The sequence below is a fragment of the Emydura macquarii genome, unplaced genomic scaffold (assembly GCF_026122565.2).
Source record: "Emydura macquarii macquarii isolate MOO-44397 ecotype Brisbane River unplaced genomic scaffold, CSIRO-AGI_Emac_v2 contig_1253, whole genome shotgun sequence".
In the NCBI taxonomy this organism is placed as follows: Eukaryota; Metazoa; Chordata; order Testudines; family Chelidae; genus Emydura; species Emydura macquarii.
In genome coordinates this window covers 91,027,030-91,048,333 of record NW_027131390.1, presented here as the reverse complement: position 1 = coordinate 91,048,333, position 21,304 = coordinate 91,027,030, and the positions used below count along the sequence as shown (strand labels likewise).

General features: G+C 39.2%; 1 protein-coding gene across 6 annotated transcripts in view; it reads left to right on the top strand.

Moving 5' to 3' along the window:
* The window catches only part of KYNU (kynureninase), a 78,554-nt gene that overhangs the window by 38,815 nt on the left and 18,435 nt on the right, over positions 1-21,304 (top strand). For all 6 annotated transcript variants that reach the window (XM_067549508.1, XM_067549504.1, XM_067549505.1 and 3 more), the window contains 2 exons: positions 7,400-7,498; positions 7,873-7,946. In XM_067549508.1, coding sequence (XP_067405609.1) covers positions 7,400-7,498; positions 7,873-7,946 — 173 coding nt within the window. The remainder of the gene's footprint in view (positions 1-7,399; positions 7,499-7,872; positions 7,947-21,304) is intronic.

Below are 21,304 nucleotides of genomic sequence, written 5' to 3'. Positions count from 1 at the left end.
ATATCACCTTCATGAGATGACTTGTTTTCAATGACTCAGCCTTGGAAACTTGCAGGCAGTGTACTAGAGACTTATTCTGGCTATGTCTAAGGGATTCTTTTAACCATCTTGATTGCCTCAGGAATGCAGGGGAAGGTAGAGTCTTAATTAAGTTTTCTTATCAACAAGAGATCAGCAGACTTTTCAGAAGGGACATTTTTTATTGGATATAGCCTATCTGACCTAAGATACTCAAGGAATTAGTATACTGGATGTTACTGGAGTCCTACAAACCTGCAGTGTAGCTGTATCTGAACAGTTAACCCCTTAGAGGCTGTGGCCTGGATCACACCAAGGTTTGCACTACCTTGTGTTGTTCTATCTTCTGTCTCTCCCCTGCTGAGCCCCTCAGGCACAGTGCAGGTCCGTGAGTTAGCTACAGTGACCATGGGAGGCAAAAATTGAGTGCACCCACTGAACAGCGCCTGGCAATCCAATTTTTCTAAATGCAACATAAAGCTGCTTTCTCTTGTGCCAGAAACTGCCAGGGAGGACGGGCATTGAGAACTGTCTGCCCTCTGCCAGGCTGAATCCTGACATTGCACCTCCCTGTGTCCACTTTGGTGAATTTAGGTTCACATGTTTTAGAGCCACATAGATCTAATAATTATATTTTTATAGCATCTTTCTTGAGGACCCTCTAGCCCTTGCTAACTCTAATGAATCAAGCCACACAACACTGCCTTTTGGTTAAAGGGAAGGACAATCTGATAGAAGATGCAGCCAAATGCTAGTATACAATGTCTGTTCATAAAAGAAGATTATCCTGGGGGAGATGAAACCATTCACTCACTAGAGAGCTAGCGCTAAGTGCATACACATGTGTATGTGGGCACACGCGCCCACTCAGACACGGAGCATTGCTCTTTCTCAGAAATCTGTCATATTCCTGATGTCTCTGACACATATCAGAGAGCCCAAAAAGCTTTCTACTAAACTATAAACACAGGTAATCTTGCAAGCCTCCAACTTTAGTGTCGGTCTAAAGATGTTCTCCATAGTATGGGCAACATCCTCATCTACTGCAAAGCTGTGTAGCTCCATTCAGAAGAATAGAGAGAGATCATTCTATACTAGTGGAGAGTCAAGCCCTGTATGTTTAGGTATGCATGTGTTTAACTGTTTTATGTTTTCGGTATGGGAAAGTTAGTCATACATATTGTACAGTGTGTAAGATTTTCTGAGAATGGTATCTCAGTGTTATCTGGGGCAACTGCACTTGGTGACTAGAGAAAAAGTGAACTCTGATGAGTAGGCAGAACAAGGTGAAAGTGAGTTTGCCTGTAATAGATTGTAGACACAGGGAAAACTGTAGTCTTCAAATAAGAAAAAGTTCTTAAGGACATTGTGGGTGCTCTATGAGCTTGGCAAATCATGTAACATCTGTGTTCCTGTTGCCTGTCTCTGAATGGAATGACAATTTACCTTGCTCGTAGGGGTATTTACAAGACATAGGACCGTATAAGGTCAGAATTTCTCCCTTGATGTTAGGAAAATCCCCTGATATCCTTTGATGATGCTATTATTAGGAGTTAGAGGTGTGCATAGGAAGGCATATAGACCACAATGTCCCCATTAAAACTTTCAGTGGATTTGTATATATATCTAAGTCACACGTTTTATTACTTCTATCTGATAGAAATACTTAAGAGGACAGTGAATTTCCAGCAGTCGTCCACCCCATTAGCATCCAAATTAGAAGTCAAATGCTGTCTGCAAATCTAAAACTTTAATGGTTCCAAATAAAGATGGCATGAGACATGTATCAATTGGCTCCTCTAGGGATTTTCAAAAGCACCTAGGGGAGTTAGGCGCTCAACTTCCATTGAAAGTCAAGTGATTTAACTCCTTTGATGCAGTAACCTTCAGGACTTTGGGAGGTTGGATTCAAGATCCCAAATTTAATGAATACCTATGAAACACAAAGATGCAGTTCTAAGCACTATTCATGAATTGCTGGCCTGGGAGGCCTTAAAAGCATGACAAGAAGTTTTAGACATTCTAAGACCTTTACAGATACTGCCTTCTGAAATATCTAAATACTATACATTTATACCAAGGCATCATGAAACAAACTCTCCTACCTTATTCAGACACCTGAAGTATTGAAGATATTTACTTCAGCAATTTCCAGTCTGTGGTCCATGTAACTCTTGCCGGTCTGTGCTGAGCTCATAGGTGATGTGGGTATTGACAGATCTTGTTTGCAGCTACCTCTACAGGTTTTCAGGCTTCTCCTTACAGAGAGGATCTGGAAGGAGAGGTAGTGGAAACATGAGCAATCCTACTAGACCAGAGCCACAAAGAAGAGAGGAATGTTCAAGAGAAAAGAGAACCAAGACCTTGTCTACCCAAGAAAGTTGCACCAGTTTAACTAAAGGTGTGACTTTAAACCAATTTCGTTTAACTTGAGAAAATCCTTGTGTGGACACTCTTATTCTGATTTAAACTAGACTTATTTTAGTTTAGCTGAAGTCAATTAGAAATTAGTGTAAGCTAAACTGAAATGAGCTGCTTTTAAACCTTGTGTAGGCAAGGCCTAAGTTACAGGTGAAGAGGAAAAGATGGCAGAAAAGCATGCAGAGCTGATCAGCTGAGGCAGGAAGAATAGTACAAATAGGAGGAGATATGAATTGAAGAAATAAATTAGATACCTTGATTAACTTAAAAAAAAAAGACAAACCACTTTTCATATATAAGATAGTTAAAATACATGAATAATTTATTGATATTGCTTTATCATATAAGCTATTGATATAACTGATGCAGGACTATTAAGCAATCTCTGTTGTGCTGGGGTCAGTTGCTCAGTTGTCAGTGAGAAAAGATGAGGTCAATAATCTCTCTGCTGAGATGGTGTCCACACTGTAAAAAAAAAGTGTAGTAACCTATGTTTTACTTCAGAGTAAATTATTCCTTTACATTGTATTCCATCACAGACTCTCTAACTGGAGAACTCATGTTCACTGTACAACAGTAGGAATGTGTCAGGTTACATCCAAAGCCAGACTCTTCCTTTCACACATTAATCTTTGGGTTATGAGTAGATTTAGGAATACATTCTTTCTGCTCTGTCACCCAAAAATCCTGAAGGCCAATGAAGACAGTTCAGAGCACTTCACATATAACACAATAGTGTCTTTGGGGCTGATGGAAAACTAGAAAGGAACACCTTAGCCCTTAATTTACAAAGTTTGTCAATGCCTCCTTCAGATTAGGCAATCTACCAGCAGCAATTAATGCAATATTTGTAATTACACTACTTCCTGCAACGTCATTGAAGACAAAATGCTGCTAACTCAGTTACAGAGCCTAGTAAGAGTAGTCAGGCATAGCACTTAGCTGACTTCACTCATTCATCTTGGACAGATCCCAGATAGTTATGATGAGCAACTGTTCCTCTTTCACAGGAGCTTTCACATGTACCGTTCTGCATGGAACTATCTCCCCTCCTCCCATCTGTTCAGTTTATATATGAACTATCTTGGAAAGGTTTTGACCAATATGCCAGTGACACTTAGTTTTCTCTCCTCAGTGGATAGGACTAGCACAGATGTCATATTGCTTCATGGAAATAAGCAGATGGATGAAAGTTGGTTTAAGATGTACCCAGACAAGACAGAAATTATAACTAGAAAAAATATCTTGAGCTGACTCTTCCTCATCCATGGAAAACATCGGCCCTCTATGTCAACACTTAGTGGACTGATGTTTAGGTAGGGAAGACTTGCAGGATCACATTACGCTTGTGCTCTGTATTTTCCATGGCTCCCCCATTCAATTTCTGACCCTAATCTTTCAAGTTTTTGGTGGACTGATGCCCAGGAACCTTAAAGACCACATCTCTTCTGCCTCTCTTGGGGATGATGAAACTGTTGGTGGCTAGAATGAAACTCTTAGAAGCCAGAGGCAAAACTTTATCAAAAGAAAGCTGTAATCTTTGGGATGCCACATTAAAATATACTGCAATGAGCCATAATCATATCATGTTCAGATCACAATGCAAGACCCACCGCACTGATGACTAATAAGCCAGCACATCTCATGAACAGAAAGTATAGTAAGGAGAAAAGAAAGAAGGAAGGCTAAAAAGAAAGATGAAAGTGTGATAAGAGAGAAGGGCAATAAATATATTTTGAAAAACGACCCACTGTGTAATATAGTCAACCAATGTAGCAGAGGGAAATGTTTTTCATAAGAAGTCTTTAAAATATTTTAAACATGGATCTTAAATGGTATACCACAATGTTTGCCTGAAAACTGCTTAAACAGAGATTTAAAAGGCAAGTTCAAAAATGTCTGAAAAGTGTTTTAAGAAGACTAAGTTCAATTATTTATGAATTTAAGTTACTGATTTCCTTTTGAATTTTTTTAAATCAACTTCCTAAGTTCTCTGCTTAAACTAAGATTCCTCCCAGAGTGAAAACTCTGAACACAGACAGCTTCATTAAGCCATTAAATATTAAATGAACTAAATTAAGCTTGAAAAATCACCTCAAGCTATTTTTCCATCTTCGGTCTCTCAGATAAATGAAAATTACTACCTATTGTGCCAAGTTCTCCTCAGCAGGGTTTATGCTGTGGAGGATATAGAGTACTTTCCTTTTTTTTTCCATTTTTCATCCTTGTTTTTAGCGGGGTGATCCTCTAGTCTCCTGAAACAGTGAAGTAATGGCCAACTTCTAGGAACCTTTAACTTCCAAGTTCACTTTCATATCTAACTTATATAATAAAAATACTGTGCCTTCAGTCCACTGTGTACAACATGTAGACTATTTTTAATCTCTTGAGTCCCAGTAGGAAGTGCTTCAAAATCTTTCATCTTCATTTCTCTTCCTGACTTTCTTTTTAAAATGTCCCAGCTGTGCTTGTGTGAAGCTGTCAATTCTTTCTCTCCAAATGTCATTGACCATGCTGAGCTGCTACCTGCCAGTATCAGCAGCTACTCAGACACTTTCAAGCAATGCCTTTCAGAGGTTGAAATAAAGAGGAGTAGGCAGTGGGGACCACATATCTCTCTGCTTTGCCAAAAGCAGATGGAGAGCTCCCCATGTCTTGCGGAAGCAACGTTCCCACACAGCTCCCCTTGGCTGGTGCAGTACAGTGAGATCTCATTCAGTTTGTTTTAATTTCTGTTTACAATCTATATATCTAGAGTCTTTCTGTTTACATAACTGAGTGCCACACAATAGACAGGGAAGCATGATTATCCCCATTTCAGATATGGCAACTAGAGGTAAAGAGAAATGAGACTTGCCCAAGTTCAAACAGGAAGTCCGCTGGCACTAAATTCCAATCTTCAGGATCCCACTCTGGTGCCTTAACCACAAGCCATTCATCCTTCTAAGGAGTCTTGTCCTACCTCACTGAACTTCTTACTCATTACAGTATGAAGTACCTGAAGAAGAGCTCTCTGTAGATCAAAAACTTGTCTCTTTCATCAACAGAAGTTGATCCAATAAAAGATATTACCCCACCCACGTTGTCTCTTTAATATCATGGGACCAATACAACTACAACAACAGCATGCAGACATTTTAAACTACAGACTTTTTTTGCTCTCTTTTTTGTGCTTTTAAATGTGTTCTTTGTAGAAAGTTGGTATGTTTCTTGGGGATGGGTGAACCAGTTCAATAGAATTAAGAACTCACCCTAACACACAACTTGAACATGAACTGAACTTCTTGAAAAATATTTTTAAATAAGTAACTTGTTTAAATTTTTACTGATATGATCTTGGCCAGTTACCAGTTTCTGCTGAGATTAGAAATATCAAAATACTCTCAGAAAGGCTATTCCTGCAGTAGTCCTGATTTTGACTGGAACCAATGAGAATCTTGTGAAAGATGTTCAGATGAGTTTCAACTCCAGGTTTGTCTACACTCAGGAAAGTTAAAATGAATCAACAGAAGGTGTGAAGTTAATGTTCGTTAAACACCTGTGAGGATGCTCTCATTCAGCAGTAAAGTGGCCTTCACTTACTGTAGTTTATCTTGGATTAAGCTACTGTAAACTAAGGCCACTTTACTGCTGAATGAGGGCATCCACACAGGTGTTTAATGCACATTAACGTCACACCTTCTGTTGATTCATCTCAACGATAACTAAATGCTCCTGTGTAGACAAGCTCTCAGTATGTGATGGATAAAATGCTTATCAAACCAAACTTGAACTCTGACCCTGTTTCAGTTCACCCATCATTAATATTTATATTGGGCAAGTGATGAGGTAGTGGGGGTTCATACCAGCATTTTGAGAGAATTTTCCAGCCTTACAACTTCATTAGCAGCTTTGTTAGAATTAGCGTGTCACATTTTTATAAGTGCTGTTTCATTCGGTTAGCTAGATAGTTTATAGAGGGGATTAAGTATACTAAAGTATTCTTTTAATAATTTAGCTGAGACGCCTTTTGTGCAAGAGGCAGCAAAAGAGATTTAAAAAATCCTTTGTTTTATTACAGGGCTTAGACGTATTAAAGTCCATGCTCTCACTCTCATTTCTACCATGCTGCTTGTAAAAAAGATGTTTGTGTCTTTAGAGAAAAATGTAAAATAGTATTAATTTGTAGTCCATGCACAAAATACACTATTATTTTTCTTCACTTTAATGGTGTAGCATTATTGTACAAGTTTTAGATCACCCTTTTAATTTAAAAATGCTGCCATCTAGTGGTTGTTTTGTGTATAAAAAACTTTTTTGTTTCATGTCTCTTTAGTTATTGCAAACTTTTTTTCTTTTAGTTCTAGACGTGGCCATCCTATAACCTTTTAACAGAGTAAAGGGAGGAATGGGGGTGGTAGGATACTGTAGGGATGAGTACAACAGATTTTAAAATTCATGGTAATGTATGTGATGCTACCTTACCCATTACAAAATTCTGCAGGACAGATTTCCATGTATGCTAAACTCCCAAAATTGCCAAGGCAATGGGAGCTTCAGATATTTAGCAGCTCTGAAAATAAGACCCTTACTGTGTAACTGATATAAATAAATTAGTTATGCTTGTCTCTGCAGCATGTCTTACTGTATCTTTTAATAAATTAAACATAATTAAATATAAGTTTATTCATTATAGATACTATTTTATTTCAGGTATCATCATAATGTTACAACAGATCAAATTTGGGGGCCTACAATTGTGTCCTTGAATAGAAGCCCATACAATTATTCATTTAGGGATAGATGTGTGTGTGTATACTGTAGAGAAAACTTGTTTCTATACCAAATCAAACAGATATGACTTTGATGGTGCTATTATATGGGGAGCAGATGTGCACAGCTATAAATTTATCTTTTGAAGAGTCACTTTTATGGTGATTATCCTTTTAGGAAGTATATTAAAATCCTCTCTTTCCTCTAGGGTTGCTATGTTGGCTTTGACCTGGCTCATGCTGTTGGTAATGTAGAACTGCATTTACATGACTGGGGAGTAGATTTTGCCTGCTGGTGTTCCTACAAAGTGAGAATTGCTCTAATATTTGAGAATGTTTTGAATTATTATATTTCAGAGAAGGATGGACAAAGAGGTTCAGATTAAATAGGTATCACATCTGGAACCTCGGGCCAAGACTCAAACAGAACCTTTGTCTAAGGGGTAAATGCAGATATCCTGGGTATGGTGGTTTTTAAGACAAATCTGAAAAAATGAAATATTTAAAAATATTTATTTTCACCAAGGTCACCACTTTAAGACAAGAGATGAGGCCAAAGAGCTTCAACTAAAGCCTACTGAAAGTGTAGAATCATTCTCTGTTAATGGAGGGTGGATGAGGGAATGCTGCATGTGAGAAATAATGAGAGAAAATGTCTACATTATTAATGTATTCTTTACAGTATTTAAATTCTGGAGCAGGAGGCCTAGCTGGTGCCTACATTCATGAGAAACATTCCCAGACTATAAAACCGGCGTAAGTATTTCTACATACTGAAGAAAGCCCACAAGGGTGTTGTAAAGATTAAATGGGAAAACACTTCTCTTTCTCTCTGTCAAACACACACTGTTGCCTTTGTGACATTGCTGATTTATTCTGTTTGTCTGACCGAGGATAAGGTTTTAGAGGTTCAGGTTCCAGGTTCAACCAGGGCTAAAGTTCTGATTCAATAATATTAGAATTTCATAAGATTCTTCTTCTGAGATTTTGCCCCCAAATACTGAAAGTCTTCTGAATTCAATATCTTAAGTATAGGAAATCACAAGAATAGTATATTATTGTGATAATTCCAAAATCTTGGACTGACGTCTCCTGATTAAAGGGGCTGTTCTCTTAAGATTCATTTGAAACAGAAGGCTTTTCTAAGGAGGGTTCAGAATTGGGATTCATATCAACAGCCCTCACTCCCAAATTTGAAGGAGTTCAATTGTAAAGTTCCGGTTTTTGACCTTCTCTTATATAAATAAAAAATGGTAATGGTACTTATGATTGAAGAAGCTAGATCAGTATGTGAGTTCTAATTTTTTTGTCTTGTCCCCTTCCCCCAAAAGAGAATAGATGAATGTGACCACATTTGAAAACTTACCTAAAAGCTGCTTTATTTTTTTCCTCTGAGGGGATAGGAATAGAGCTGTGTGTATCTCTGCAGTTTCGCTTCCCAAAGGTCCATGAGATCTTTTTTCCATTTCAGTCCATTTGGTTTTCACCCTTTGACTTTTGCTATGAGTTTGTGGTTAGAATTAATCAGTTTTATTCAGTCAAACCAAGTGGCCTCCCAGCTTTAAACCTCAGGGAGTTTTTAAACAAACAGAGGTTGAGTTTAAAGGCCTGGTCTAGCAAATATGTACTTTCAGAAGTAACCCCACTGTTGTGAATGGGATTAGAGAGAAAAGATGGGTGAGGTGTAGTATCTGTTGTTGGACCAATTTCTGTTCATGAAAGAGACAAGCTTTTAAGCTTACACAGAGTTCTTCTTCAGCTCCATGTAACCTCAAAAGCTTGTCTCTTTCACCAACAGAAGTTGGTCCAATAAAATATATTACGAACCTACCTTGTTTCTCTAATATCCAGGGACAGCATGACTGTAACAACACTGCAAATTTGAATGGGATTACTCATGTGAATGAAAGTTATTCATATCAGCAAGTGGCTTACAGAGTCATGGGTTAAGGTCACAGTGCTGCAATGAGCTCCACATGTGCAGACCCTGGAGTCTGTATGATGCTTCACTGAAATCAATGACGTATGGGGTTCCTTCCACTCAGAGTTCATTGCAGGATATGAGGCCAAATTGGTTTAAAACAAAAACACCCAACCCATAACATGAACCAAAATAAATGGTTGTGGCTTGTTGTTTTCTTGCATCTCTACTATGAAATTGCTTAACTCTTCCGTTTTGCCCTAAATTATAAGAGGCAGTGTGTCAGGGTGTTGGAATGAAAAATGTATATAGGCAGGGAGAGCGATTTCAGATTACAGAAAGTAAATTCTTATGCTTGCCTTAAAATGGGGTGGGATTTCCAGTTTTTCAGACTGTGGTGTTTTTTTAATTGCCAATTTCACTTTTCAGCTATACTGTAAATACTGGCTAACACAAATTCAGACAAAAATAATTAACCTCATTTTACGCTAAACTGGGTGACTGAGAATTTTAGCAAATTATAATAGTTTTAAAATACAAATAATACAAACGTGTACATCCTAAATAGGTCTTCTCCTTAGACTCTGCTTGCAGTTTTATATTGCAATCTAACAAGAGGAAATGGTTATAACATTAAAATATGTAACCCCAATCATGTCTAAAAGACAGGTTAGTATAAAGAGAATACATCAAATTTTCTTTTAAAATTTAAATGCTGAGTACCTTTCTTGGGTCTGAAGAAGAGCACTGTGTAAGCTCAGAAGTTTATCCTATCCACCAACTGAAGTTGGTTCAATAAAAGATATCTCACCCACCTTGTCTCTCTATTAAAATTAGATTTTTTAAAAAAAATCATAGTCTCTAGTTGGTGAACAAAATCAAAGGCCGTTTTAGCTCTGACTAATACTTCTCTAATAGTGGCATGTTTTCATTAAAATTATATCTATTTTTAAAGCTAGGAAGCATTACATGAAGATCTGTTCTCTCAAAGACTTCATAATTCATTAAATGTTATGTTCTCTGAAGAGAGATTGGCTTTATAAAAAGAAATACTTGTTTTAAAAAACATTATATAGATGCTGTCATATGTTTTAAAAGTAGTCGGATTGTGATTTTTAATACATCAACAAGTGTAAACACTTCTTTTCAGATGTAACATCTGGAGAAATTTCTGGTACTTATTTTTCTTTTAGCTGGAACAAGGAAAACAAAATCTAGTTTCAAAGAGAAATAATATTATTGTAACCAGTTTCATTACATTATGTGCAGCTCCTAGACTGTCTAGACTCCTAATAGATAGCACAATAATGCTGATTGGTTCTTGGAATCATCTCAACTGCTCACAACCTAGAACTTATTATAGGGCTTACAGCCATTTATAAGTTGGTCCTCACAAGTTTTGATTTGCTTGAGGTAAATGCCAGCCAGACTGGATGCTCATCTGAACTATTCCATCAAGTACTTCTCTCTCCCATTTTGTCTCCCATCTTTCTTTCTCCCTCATTACTATTTTCCCTGAACTACTTGCTCTTTGGCCTCTCTCTCTGTTTCTACTCCCTTCTCTTCCTCCGCCACACAAAAAAATAATTCATCTGCTCCAAAAGATGCACCTTCTGTTCCCTGCCCCTCAACATCCCAATAGGCTTTTAGGTTTGAAAAAAACAGGCTACCTAACCTAGCCCATTTCGGCACTTTCCCATCATTCTAGGCAAGGTCACCGTTTTTCATGGTCCTTGTGGAGTTGTCCCAACAGGGCATACAGAATATCCATCTCTTCTTGCTTCTGTTGTGTTTGAGTACTCTTAGGCTTCACCCCTAGTCAGATACACACTGGGCACTCTGAGGCTAATGTGGTCAGTCCCGTTGGATCCTACAAGGATCTTCAAGCCTCTTTAGGGTGGGTGGAGAAAAAGGTCAGGGTCTTATCGAGGGAAAAAGTTGGGGACAAGAGAGAGGAAAGGGACTTTTCGGTGAGCCTTCTGGAGAGACAGAGTGGGAAGACTGATTTACATCAGGTGAGTGAAAAACAGACATGGGAGATGGGTCCCTTTCCTCAGCTTCTGAAACCTTGGAAAAGGCACCTGCTTGTCTTTGTGGAATGGGCTAAGTTTAGAGTCTATTATGGAACCAGTTTCGCCAGACATAGTCATTAAGTCTTGTACTACGTCTAGGTAACTGAACATTTTTTAGTACAAATATATCTACATGTTACAGAACCTTCCAACCTGTAACCCAGAGATTTCTTCTGTATAAACTGGAGATGGTACTGAAGCCAGATTCTGGGTCCAAGTACCACAGAACTTTGAAGTTCAGATCAAGATCTGCATCTGAACTTTGAGGTGAGCCCCTATCTTTATCTCTATAACAGTCTCAGAATCAGAATTCAAGATCAGAACCCTGAGTCCAGACAGCTGCAAATATTGGGGATATAGAACTTCGGATGCAAATTTTGCAACATGAGCCCATTTCTCAGTCAAGTTACTTTGAAGCAGAGCAATGCAATGTCATAAAAGCAGGACAGTGAAAAATTTAGGAATAGACTATGAGCCCAAGTTTTCAGACGTAATTTTTTGTTGGGACCTTAACAGCTATAGTTATTTTGTATATACTGAGACTTGAAGATCAAATTGTTTGTGGTTAATATGCCTCAGTTGCATTCCTTTTTCCCCCTCCCACATTACCCAGCCGTTTCAGGTTTCCAAATAAAGCAGTGAGACAAAAGAGAATTTGTCTATGTCAAAGTATTCAATTTTATAGCTGATTTAAATGCAGAACAATTTGCTGTATGCTGTACAATCAAATAGAGTGGAATTTAACTGCCATTGAAGTTGGAGATTTTATGCTGTATCTAAAAAGTCTTTAATCGTCGATTGGATCAAGGATGACACCCAGTGGCCAGACAAGTTCATTCAAACACAGAAGCCTGAAATATCTTTTAATTTCTTTGTCTTTCAGCCACCCCCCACATGGGTAATTAAATTCCAATCTAGTTAATCTGTCATTTAAATTATTTGACATATTGTTTTTAATCCATGGCTAATATTATGTAAACCACTTTAACCACCCTTATTGATTTCTTTAATTTATCTCATCCTTCATAGTCAAGCTATTGACTAGCTAATTATATTTATCAAAATGTTTTATTGCCTTGTAATGTAAAATGTACATTCTGGCATCTTTCAAAGATGAAGATCCAAGGTGTATGTCAGGGGCCCTTTTGCCAGTAATTAACAGAGTATAAATTAAAGGCCAAGGTAAACCAGGGTACTTAGTGAGAAATAGTTTTCTCATCCCACAACTTTTTGAAATTTCAACATTTTTTTTCCTATACCACATCAGTGAAATTGAGACTTTTCAAAGTTTTTTTGTCAAAAATGAGAGAGAGAGACAAAGCCATACAGGAATAGTTAATAGCCTGGTGAGCGGGTCATTAACCTAGGAGATGAGTGACCCGTGTCCAAGTCCCTTTCTGCCTGCTGTAAACCAGGAATTTGAATGAAGATCCTTCATATCCCAGCTGAGTGCCCTGACCATCAAGTTATTGGCTATTTTGGGTCTCTTTCAGTCTCTCCTTTTGGAGCTGTTCCACTTTGTATATATAATTAAACAGTCATTAGGTTTCCCACAAGAGTACCCTAACCACTGCGCTGCAGTCAGTCGCTCTCCTCTCTATAAATAATTAAATATTTGGTGGGCCAAAGCAGAAGAGCTCCAGTGGGAGAGCATGGGACACAGACTGACTCTCGAGCCCAGTGGTCAGGGTATTCATCTGGGATGTCAAAGACCCACATTCAAGACCCTTGTTCTGCCAAAGTCAGACCTGAGAGTTGAAGCTGTGTTTCCCACATCCCATGTGATTGTCCTGGCTATTGTCTACTCTAGAGTCTCATGCTGGCTCTCTGTTTTTTACCATAATTCTGAGAAACCATTTTCTGACAAAAGTTCAGTTGAAATCGGTATGTTCCCACAAAAAGTTTCAGATGAGACGAATCCACATTTTCTGACAGAAAAACGGAGTCATCAAAAAATTCCTGATCAGCATTACTAAGCAACTTTATCTAAAATGTCAGATGGCATTTTTCTAACTTATCTTTCCTTTCTTCCTTTAGTGAAAACTTTGGGCAAAATTGACCTTTGATGTCAATGGTCTCTATTCTCTTCACTTTGACAAGAGTTGAGACCACTTCTTACACCAGGGCTCATTTTCATAGAATCATAGATTCTGAGATGTTTAGGGTTGGAAGGGACATCAGGAAGTCATCTAGTCCACCCCCTGCTCAAAGCAGGATCAAACTGGCAATGCTTCTGCTAATGCAGCCAATATGCCATTAGCCTTCTTGGCAACAAGAGCACACTATATCCAGCTTCTTGTCCACTATGACCCCCAAGTCCTTTTCTGCAGAACTGCTGCCTAGCCAGTCGGTCCCCAGTCTGTAGCAATGCAAGGGATTCTTCTGTCCTAAGTGCAGGACTCTGCACTTGTCCTTATTGAACCTCATCAGATTTCTTTTGGCCCAATCCTTCAATTTGTCTAGCTCACTCTGTATCCTATCCCTACCCTCCAGAGTATCTACCACTCCCCTCAGTTTAGTGTTATTTGAAAACTTGCTGAGGATGCAATCTTCATCCACCCCGCCCTTGAGATCATTAATGAAGGCGTTGAACAAAGGAATGACCCCTGGGGCACTCCGCTTGATACCGGCTGCCAACTAGACATCAAGCCGCTGATCACTACTCATTGAGCCCGATGATCTAGCCAGCTTTCTATCTATTTATGGTCCATTCATTCAATCAATACTTCTTGAACTTGCTGGCCTGAATACTGGGGGAGATCATACAAAAAGCATTGCCAAATCAAGGTATATCATATCCACAGCTTCCCCCACATCTACAGAGCTAGTCATCTCATCATAGAAGGAAAACAGGTTGGTCAGACATGACTTGCCTTGGTGAATCTATGCTCACTGTTCCTGATCACCTTCCTCTCCTCCAAGTTTAGCCTTTCAATACCTATTCCACCTTTTAGAATGCAAACTGATTGTCAGCTTGGACTACTGCAATATGTACCTGGATTTCCCCACCTAGGTATACATTGACATTTTACGTAAAGATGTGTGGTGTCACATTCAGAGTAAGGAGTATGGATCAGGACTGAAGCTGTGTGATTAGCCTTTGATTCCCTACGTTTGGGGTTAAAACAAACCCCAAATAATAAATGTTTCTTTTTTTCTGATGAAGAAAGAGGATCTAATTCTGGAAATTTAAGGCTATATAGGAGAAGACTGTGTTATATTCCTGGCTATACTACACAGTTTCTGTGTAGCCTCACGTGGGTCATTCAGGGAGAGATATTCAAAGGCAGAAATGACAGGTGCCTACTCCTTTGTGCCTTTGAACTTCTTCCCCGTAGCTTCTCTGTGCCTCAGTTTCCCAGTTTATAAAATGAGACTAAAACTTACTGACAGGATTCTTATAAGAAAAAATTAATATTTGTAAAGTGCCCAGAATGGAAGACACTCTAGAAACAAGTATTATAGTATTTGCAGTTATAATCAAACAGTGTGTTTAACCCTGTTGTCTACTGGCACAACTGATATGCAAAACAACCTGACTGCATCCGGGTTTAGAGGAAATAAGAAAAAAAAAGTTCCTAGCTGAATCCTTATAATTAAAAAATACAGCACAATTTAAAAAGATGAAAGGAAAATAAATGTATGTAAAGCAGTCAGGAGAACACTAGATAAGGCTTGGCAGAAGAGTAAAGGAATATTGTACACTGTCTTGTGTTTAAAATAAAAGGATTTATCAAGCCTTTACCTGCTGCTAATCTATGCTAAAGTTGAGTTTGAAAATAAAAAGTTTCTGTGATGTGGTAGTGGAATGTTGTACGCACAGGAGAAACAGCTGATGTCCAAAAAGCATCTCACTTTTATTACAGAAACAAAATATCAAAGGAAAAACAAGAAGAACATAGCTATTTAATACATACCAGTCTCCCACTTTGAAAAGCTTAGGCTCTTCAGACAAGTTCTTGGCTGTTATAGAGGAAAGGATTCAACCTTTTCTGATGGATCGCCTTTCTTTTTGACTGCATGGTCCTTAATAAAAACTCCAGTCTCTGGGTTAATCCTCTTACAAAAACCTTATCCCAGTATGTCATCTTGGTAGCTAGACCTTTAAGTTGGTTAAAGACAAGCAAATACCATCTAAATTGCCTGATTTTTCAGAGGTCCTGAGCACCCATAACTTCACTGACAGCATGCAGATGCTCAGCATCTCTGAAAATCAAACCTATAAACTGTGGGCTTTGTATCTGATTGCTGCATCTCCATCCCTTCCAGCTGGTAAATATTCTTGGCTCCTGTGTCATTTTCTCCTAGATTGTCAGGGTTTTTATTACTATTATTTTTGTTCCTGAGGAAATGCCACATCCCCACATTTTGGGATTTAAGCATTTAGTGCTGGGACAAAAATGAGTGAAGCTGCTGTAAAGATACTGCATCTGCTCGTCTTTGGGAATAGTGTGAGATTCTAAGGAAGAAAAAATGGTTTCCATACAATGTTGCTTAGTCTATACTGGAAAAACTGTGGCTGCTTTTGTGAAGGTATTTATAAGGACAACAGATACATGGCTTGATTTTAATTGACCTGCATTCCCTTTGAAGTCAATTGGATCTGCAGATCTCAGCCCTTCTGAAAATCAAGCCAATAAAGAGCAATCTGGCCAAAGGAAGGATGTGAAGGAGCACAGTGGGAGACTTCCAAGCAGCTGTGCTCAATGGAGCACGGTCAAAAGTTAGTGGTCACAGATAAAAATGTACAGAGTACAGTTTGTAGAAAGATTTGTCATTGGTACTAGTGGACTCAAATTGTTGGGTAATGTAGCTGTAAGCTGTTCATGAAATGCAACACGTGTCTCCTGAGTGCATAAACTATCCTAGACTATGGCAGAACTAAACTATTTCCCTGCCAAGTCAATGAGAGCAATTTAGCTCCTTAAGCTAATTTAAAAACCAAAAGCTAAAATGTCCCCTGGGAAGAGACTGCTTAGGAATAAAGTCATTGGCTAATTAGGTTTAATTGCATTGTCTTGGGACAAGTGATTTATTAGGCCAATCTAGTCCCAGGATGGGGCTACAGGGGTATGTTCTTGCATTCGCCATGTGAATGGCAAATATCCAAGAGCATTATTTAGCTTTGGAGGGAGTTTTAGGTTAGGAAAGAGAAACAGGTTAATGTTAACTCCATCTAGTCCCACTCTCATCTTTTCAGCTTTGGGCCTCTGATTATTTCTTTCTTCAACAGTGTTACTGGTCTGATTGATGGGGGGGAAAGTGTAGACATGATATATCTTGATTTTATTAAGGCTTTTAACATAATCCCACATTACATTCTCATAAACAAACTAGAGAAATGTGGTCTAGATTAAATTACTTTAAGGTAGGTTCAAAACTGGTTGAAAGACCATACTCAAAGGGTAGTTGTCAATGGTTTGCTGTCAGATTGGTGGGACGAATCTAGTGGCACCTCACAGTGGTCTGTCCTGGGTTTGGTACTAGTCAATATTTTCATTGATGTCTTTGATAATGTTGTGGCAAGTGTGCTTATAAAATTTGCAGATCAGACCCAGGTGGGAGAGGTTGCAAGCACTTCCGATGACAGGATTAAGATTCAAAAGGACCTTGAAAAACTGCAGCACTGGTTTGAAATCAACAGCATGAAATTAAATAAAGATAAGTGCAAAGTACTACATTTATGAATGAAAAATCAAAAGCACAACTACAAAATGGGGAATAATTGGCTAGGCAGTATTGCTTCTGAAAAGGATCTGGGGGTTATTATGGATCACAAATTGAATAGGAGTCACCAATGTGATATAATTGAAAAAAGGCTAGTAAGATCCTAGGGTTTATCAACAGAAGTGTCATATATATATATTTATATAAGACAAGAGATAATTGTCCTGCTCTATTTGGCACTTTTGATGCCTCACCTGGAGTATGGTGTCCAGTTTGGGCGTTCCCTTTCATAGGAATGATGTGGACTAATTGGAAAGAGTCCACAAGAGAGCAAGTAAAATGAAATAAAGATTTAGAAAACCTGACCTATGAGGAAAAGTTTAAAAAATAAAACCAAAAAGAACTAGTCTTGAGTAACCATGTCTAGTCTTGAGAAAACAAGTCTTAGGGAGGTCTTGATAAGTCTTCAAATACGTTAAAGGCTGCTATAAAGGAGACAGTGTTCAGTTTTTTTCCATGTCCATGGAAGATAGGACAAGAAGTAATGCCTTATCTGCAGCAAGGGAGATTTAAGTTAGGTATTATGAAAAACTTTCTAAGCATCAGGATAGTGAAGCACCGGAATAGATTTTCAAGGATGGTTGTGAAATCCCCATCATTGGAAATTTCTAAGAACGGGGTACACAAACACCTGTCAGGGATGGTCTAGGTATACTTGGTCCTGCCTCAGCACAGGAGGCTAGATGAGATGAGCTCTCAAGGTCCCATCCAGCCCTACATTTCTATGACTTAATTAAATTTTAATATCCCTAGGACAAGTAATGTATCTTTCTGTTTACAAAGAGCTGTGTATATTTATAGTGTTATATAGCTGTAAATGTGTTGCAGTAATATTACCTGTTACAGCTAGGTAAAATTGATTTTTGTGTGTGTTTGGTAATATGCCACTCACATTCCCTTGTCCTCCCACATCACCCAACAGTTCACTCCTTGACACTTTTTTCACCATTTCATTGCATCTGATCACATTTCCCAAAATTATGACTTTCCACAATCTTTTGGGGAGATGGAAGTTTTCAATTAAACATGTGAAAACTTGAGAATCCTATTTCATGTAAATCTGCCAATGTATCTGTGTATTTTGAAAAGCATGGTACTGAATTTTGTTCACACCCCTTCCATTAACTGGTGTTGACATTGCTTTATGCCTTTATTCAGAACTTTACAAATATTATCTAGTATATAGATGATATTACCTCCATTTCCCAATGAAGAAATGGGGGAGGTAACTTGCTAAAGATTACAAAGTAATTCAATATCAGACTTAGAGCCTATGACTTTTTCCTCCTGCCCCATGCTGAATTAACTTATCCAGTCAGCCTCTTAAAGAAATCTTTTAACTTCCCTGAGCCTTAGATTTCCTAGCTGTAAAATAAGGATAAAATGTATTACTTGCCCATGTGTGGCTGGAGACGTCTCATGTACCATATAATTTTTGGATTTTATGTCTGTTTTTTTTTAAATGTTACCCTCTGACAACTTTAGTCCTTTCAAAAGGTCAAAGCCTTGTGTTCTAAGTGAAAAAGCATCCTATTTAGGACATTTTCCTCTACAAGTTCTTTCTTATCCAATGCTGATTCATCAAAATCAAAATGTGTCATGGAGACTGTTGGGTTTCAAGTAAGTTGTGATGTGCAACACAGTTTCCTGCCAGCTCACCTGCCTCGCTGCTCAGTAGCCCATGTGGCAGGCTGACAGAAAGCCAAGACCTTGGAAGCCCTGGCATCTGAGCTCCTAGGCGTCAGTTCCTCTGCATCTTGTCAGGCAATCTGATGGGAATCCAAGAGCCTGGGATCCCTGGTTCCCAAGCCCATAGGATATTGGCTTTAGTGGGGCTTACAGCCTCCAATTGCCAGTCAGCCCAGCAGGCATGCTGCCAGGTAGCTAGGAGTCTGGAAGTGCTGGTTTTGTTGACTCCCAGGCTTTTGGCTCCTTGGCAGCCTCGACTCCCAGGATTTCCAGGGGTCTGCTTTAGGAACAGGCCACCAAATGAACTGCCACTGAGCCAGAGACCCCAAGGCTCCCAAAGTCCACAGTTGCAGTCCTTTTTAAATTTCCATTCCACAGCACATTCTGAAAGGTTGCAGGGTTGTTCCAAATGGGCATCGAACCAAATTTGGAAATATTGAAATCCACCAGAAAACTGAATTACCTTTCTCTGTACATCTTTAATCCTGTCTGAATGGCCAGATGATACACACAGCTGATCTCAGTGCACCTGACCCATGGAAGAGGGGAAGGATGCAGGTGCTGTTATGCTCTTTCTGTTTCTCCCCCCAACTCTAGGGCTGATTTGGCCCTTCATCTATATTACAGTAGCCTTGGGGCTGTTCAATTTATATCAGCAGGAACAGTTCCAGATGAGATCTTCCACTGGCTGAAGATTTTTCTGGACACCAGCACCTCCTTTTCTTAGGCTGATGTAAAGAGCTGCCTGGAAGGAAACCAATTGCAGTGTATAAGACAAAGCTTTATTGGCCCTACAAAATCCAGGAACAACAGTGTCTGTTCTTGAGTGCCATCTACTGTCTGGCACCTTATCTATTTATATATATACACCCAACTCTCAAGATCCCCAAAATTTCAGAATGTGCTGTGGAAAGGTAATTCAAAAAGGGCAGGAAGCAGTAGTACAAAATCTGTTCCAGGAACCTATAAATCCTCTATGCTGCTGGAGCAGCACAAAGGGAATTAATCACAGGGTACAATTGATCCTTCAGTATTAATTCATTCTCATCACTTTTTATATCACACATACAATTCTTTTTGGGTGGTCAAGGCCATAGCCATCACAAACACACACAGCAAAATTTACCAGCATAAAGTATTCCACTTACGTTCAATTTCTCCTGAACTCTGAGTCCAGTCTTCAAAGTTGCTTTTGTTAAGACCTCTAAAATGGTTTGCCGCTTCATGTAATTAAAACTACTGACTTCCTAAGTGGTTTTTACAGTGCCCTGAACATTGGAGTCTTAATTCCAGCTGGGTTTTTTTGCGCTACTACCACATTACAAATAATAATCAGTATGCATTGCCTTAATCTATATGGAAAATAAAAAAAGCAATTCCTCCACATCACACACAAAGAAGAGACATTGTTCAAATCCTATAACACAAAGCAGCTGTAATAGAATTTCTAAAACTAGAATGTGATGGGGCGTACAAACCTTACCCTGGGCAACAAGGGGTTATAGAACTGCTCTGGGCTCAGTCAGCTCTGAACTGCCTTGCCACACCTGTAGGAAATGCTCCAACTGGAGGAAGAGATAAGGGGCAGGGGAACAGCTCAGGGGATGGCAGACCAGAGAAGAGAACAGACCTGAAATCTGCAGCTTCAGCAGAGGAGAGCTGAAAGGAAGGCAGAATCTCTCCACATGACAACTTCCTAAAGGTCCCTCCTTGAGGGAAGGGAGAATCTACTAGAGACAGCATTCCCCACTTCCACTTATATGGACTCTGTCTTCTGTTGATTCCCCTTTACTTTGTTTGGATTACCCCAGTAGGGGAAAGCCTAGGACTGATCTGGCCCAGGAGAGTGAGCCAGACTGCAAAAGGAGGCAGTTGCTGCCTGAGAGAGAAAGAGAACTACCATGCTATACGCAGCCACCAGAAGGTGTCTTGCGGTGAGCAGACACCCTTCACGCTGCCTTAACACAGATGGCGACCTTGGGACAATCCCTGGGGGATGATAGGAAGTGGCCCATGGAGAACAGCCTTAAGCATGCCCTGGCTGTCAGATTACTGATAACCCTCGAAGGGCCCTAGGTCAGAGCCTGGTCGAGTGAGAGAGCCTGGGCTCCCCTACCAACAACCCCCCTTCACATCATAGGCCTAAGCCTTGACCCACTAGGTGATGTTCCCCTACCAACCAACTCCTGAGTGAGGACCATCACATAGAGGAATACAGTATTATGTGTGCACACACACACATACTCATTCTTATGTTAAAGTAATTAAACCTACTGCAAATGTCAAGCCCTAACCAGAGGAACCTACGTTTAGATCACATTTGTCTTGTTCTAAGTACCAGTGCTAGGTCACTTGGATCAAAATTGGGAATTGCATGCTGGGACTTGTAGTCTCCATCCCTAACAAAAATGAAAGCAGTTATGGGCCACATTTATAAAAATCAACAACCATCACCATGTCTTGAGTCAAGTTTTGATGATCCCGTTACAATGCAACAAAAAAATGAAAGTGCAGCTCTACCATGAGGAGGGACCTTCAGGTGACAATGATTTCCATGTTGAATGTGATCAGCTTCCAAGTAAAAAGATGACTTCTAAGTGCCAGTCCTGTGTTTCTTCCTTTTCATGCATCATCACCAATAAGAAAATTCCGCAACACAAATTTAGGCTCTGTGAAACTTATCCAATTACACTGTCTTTTCAACA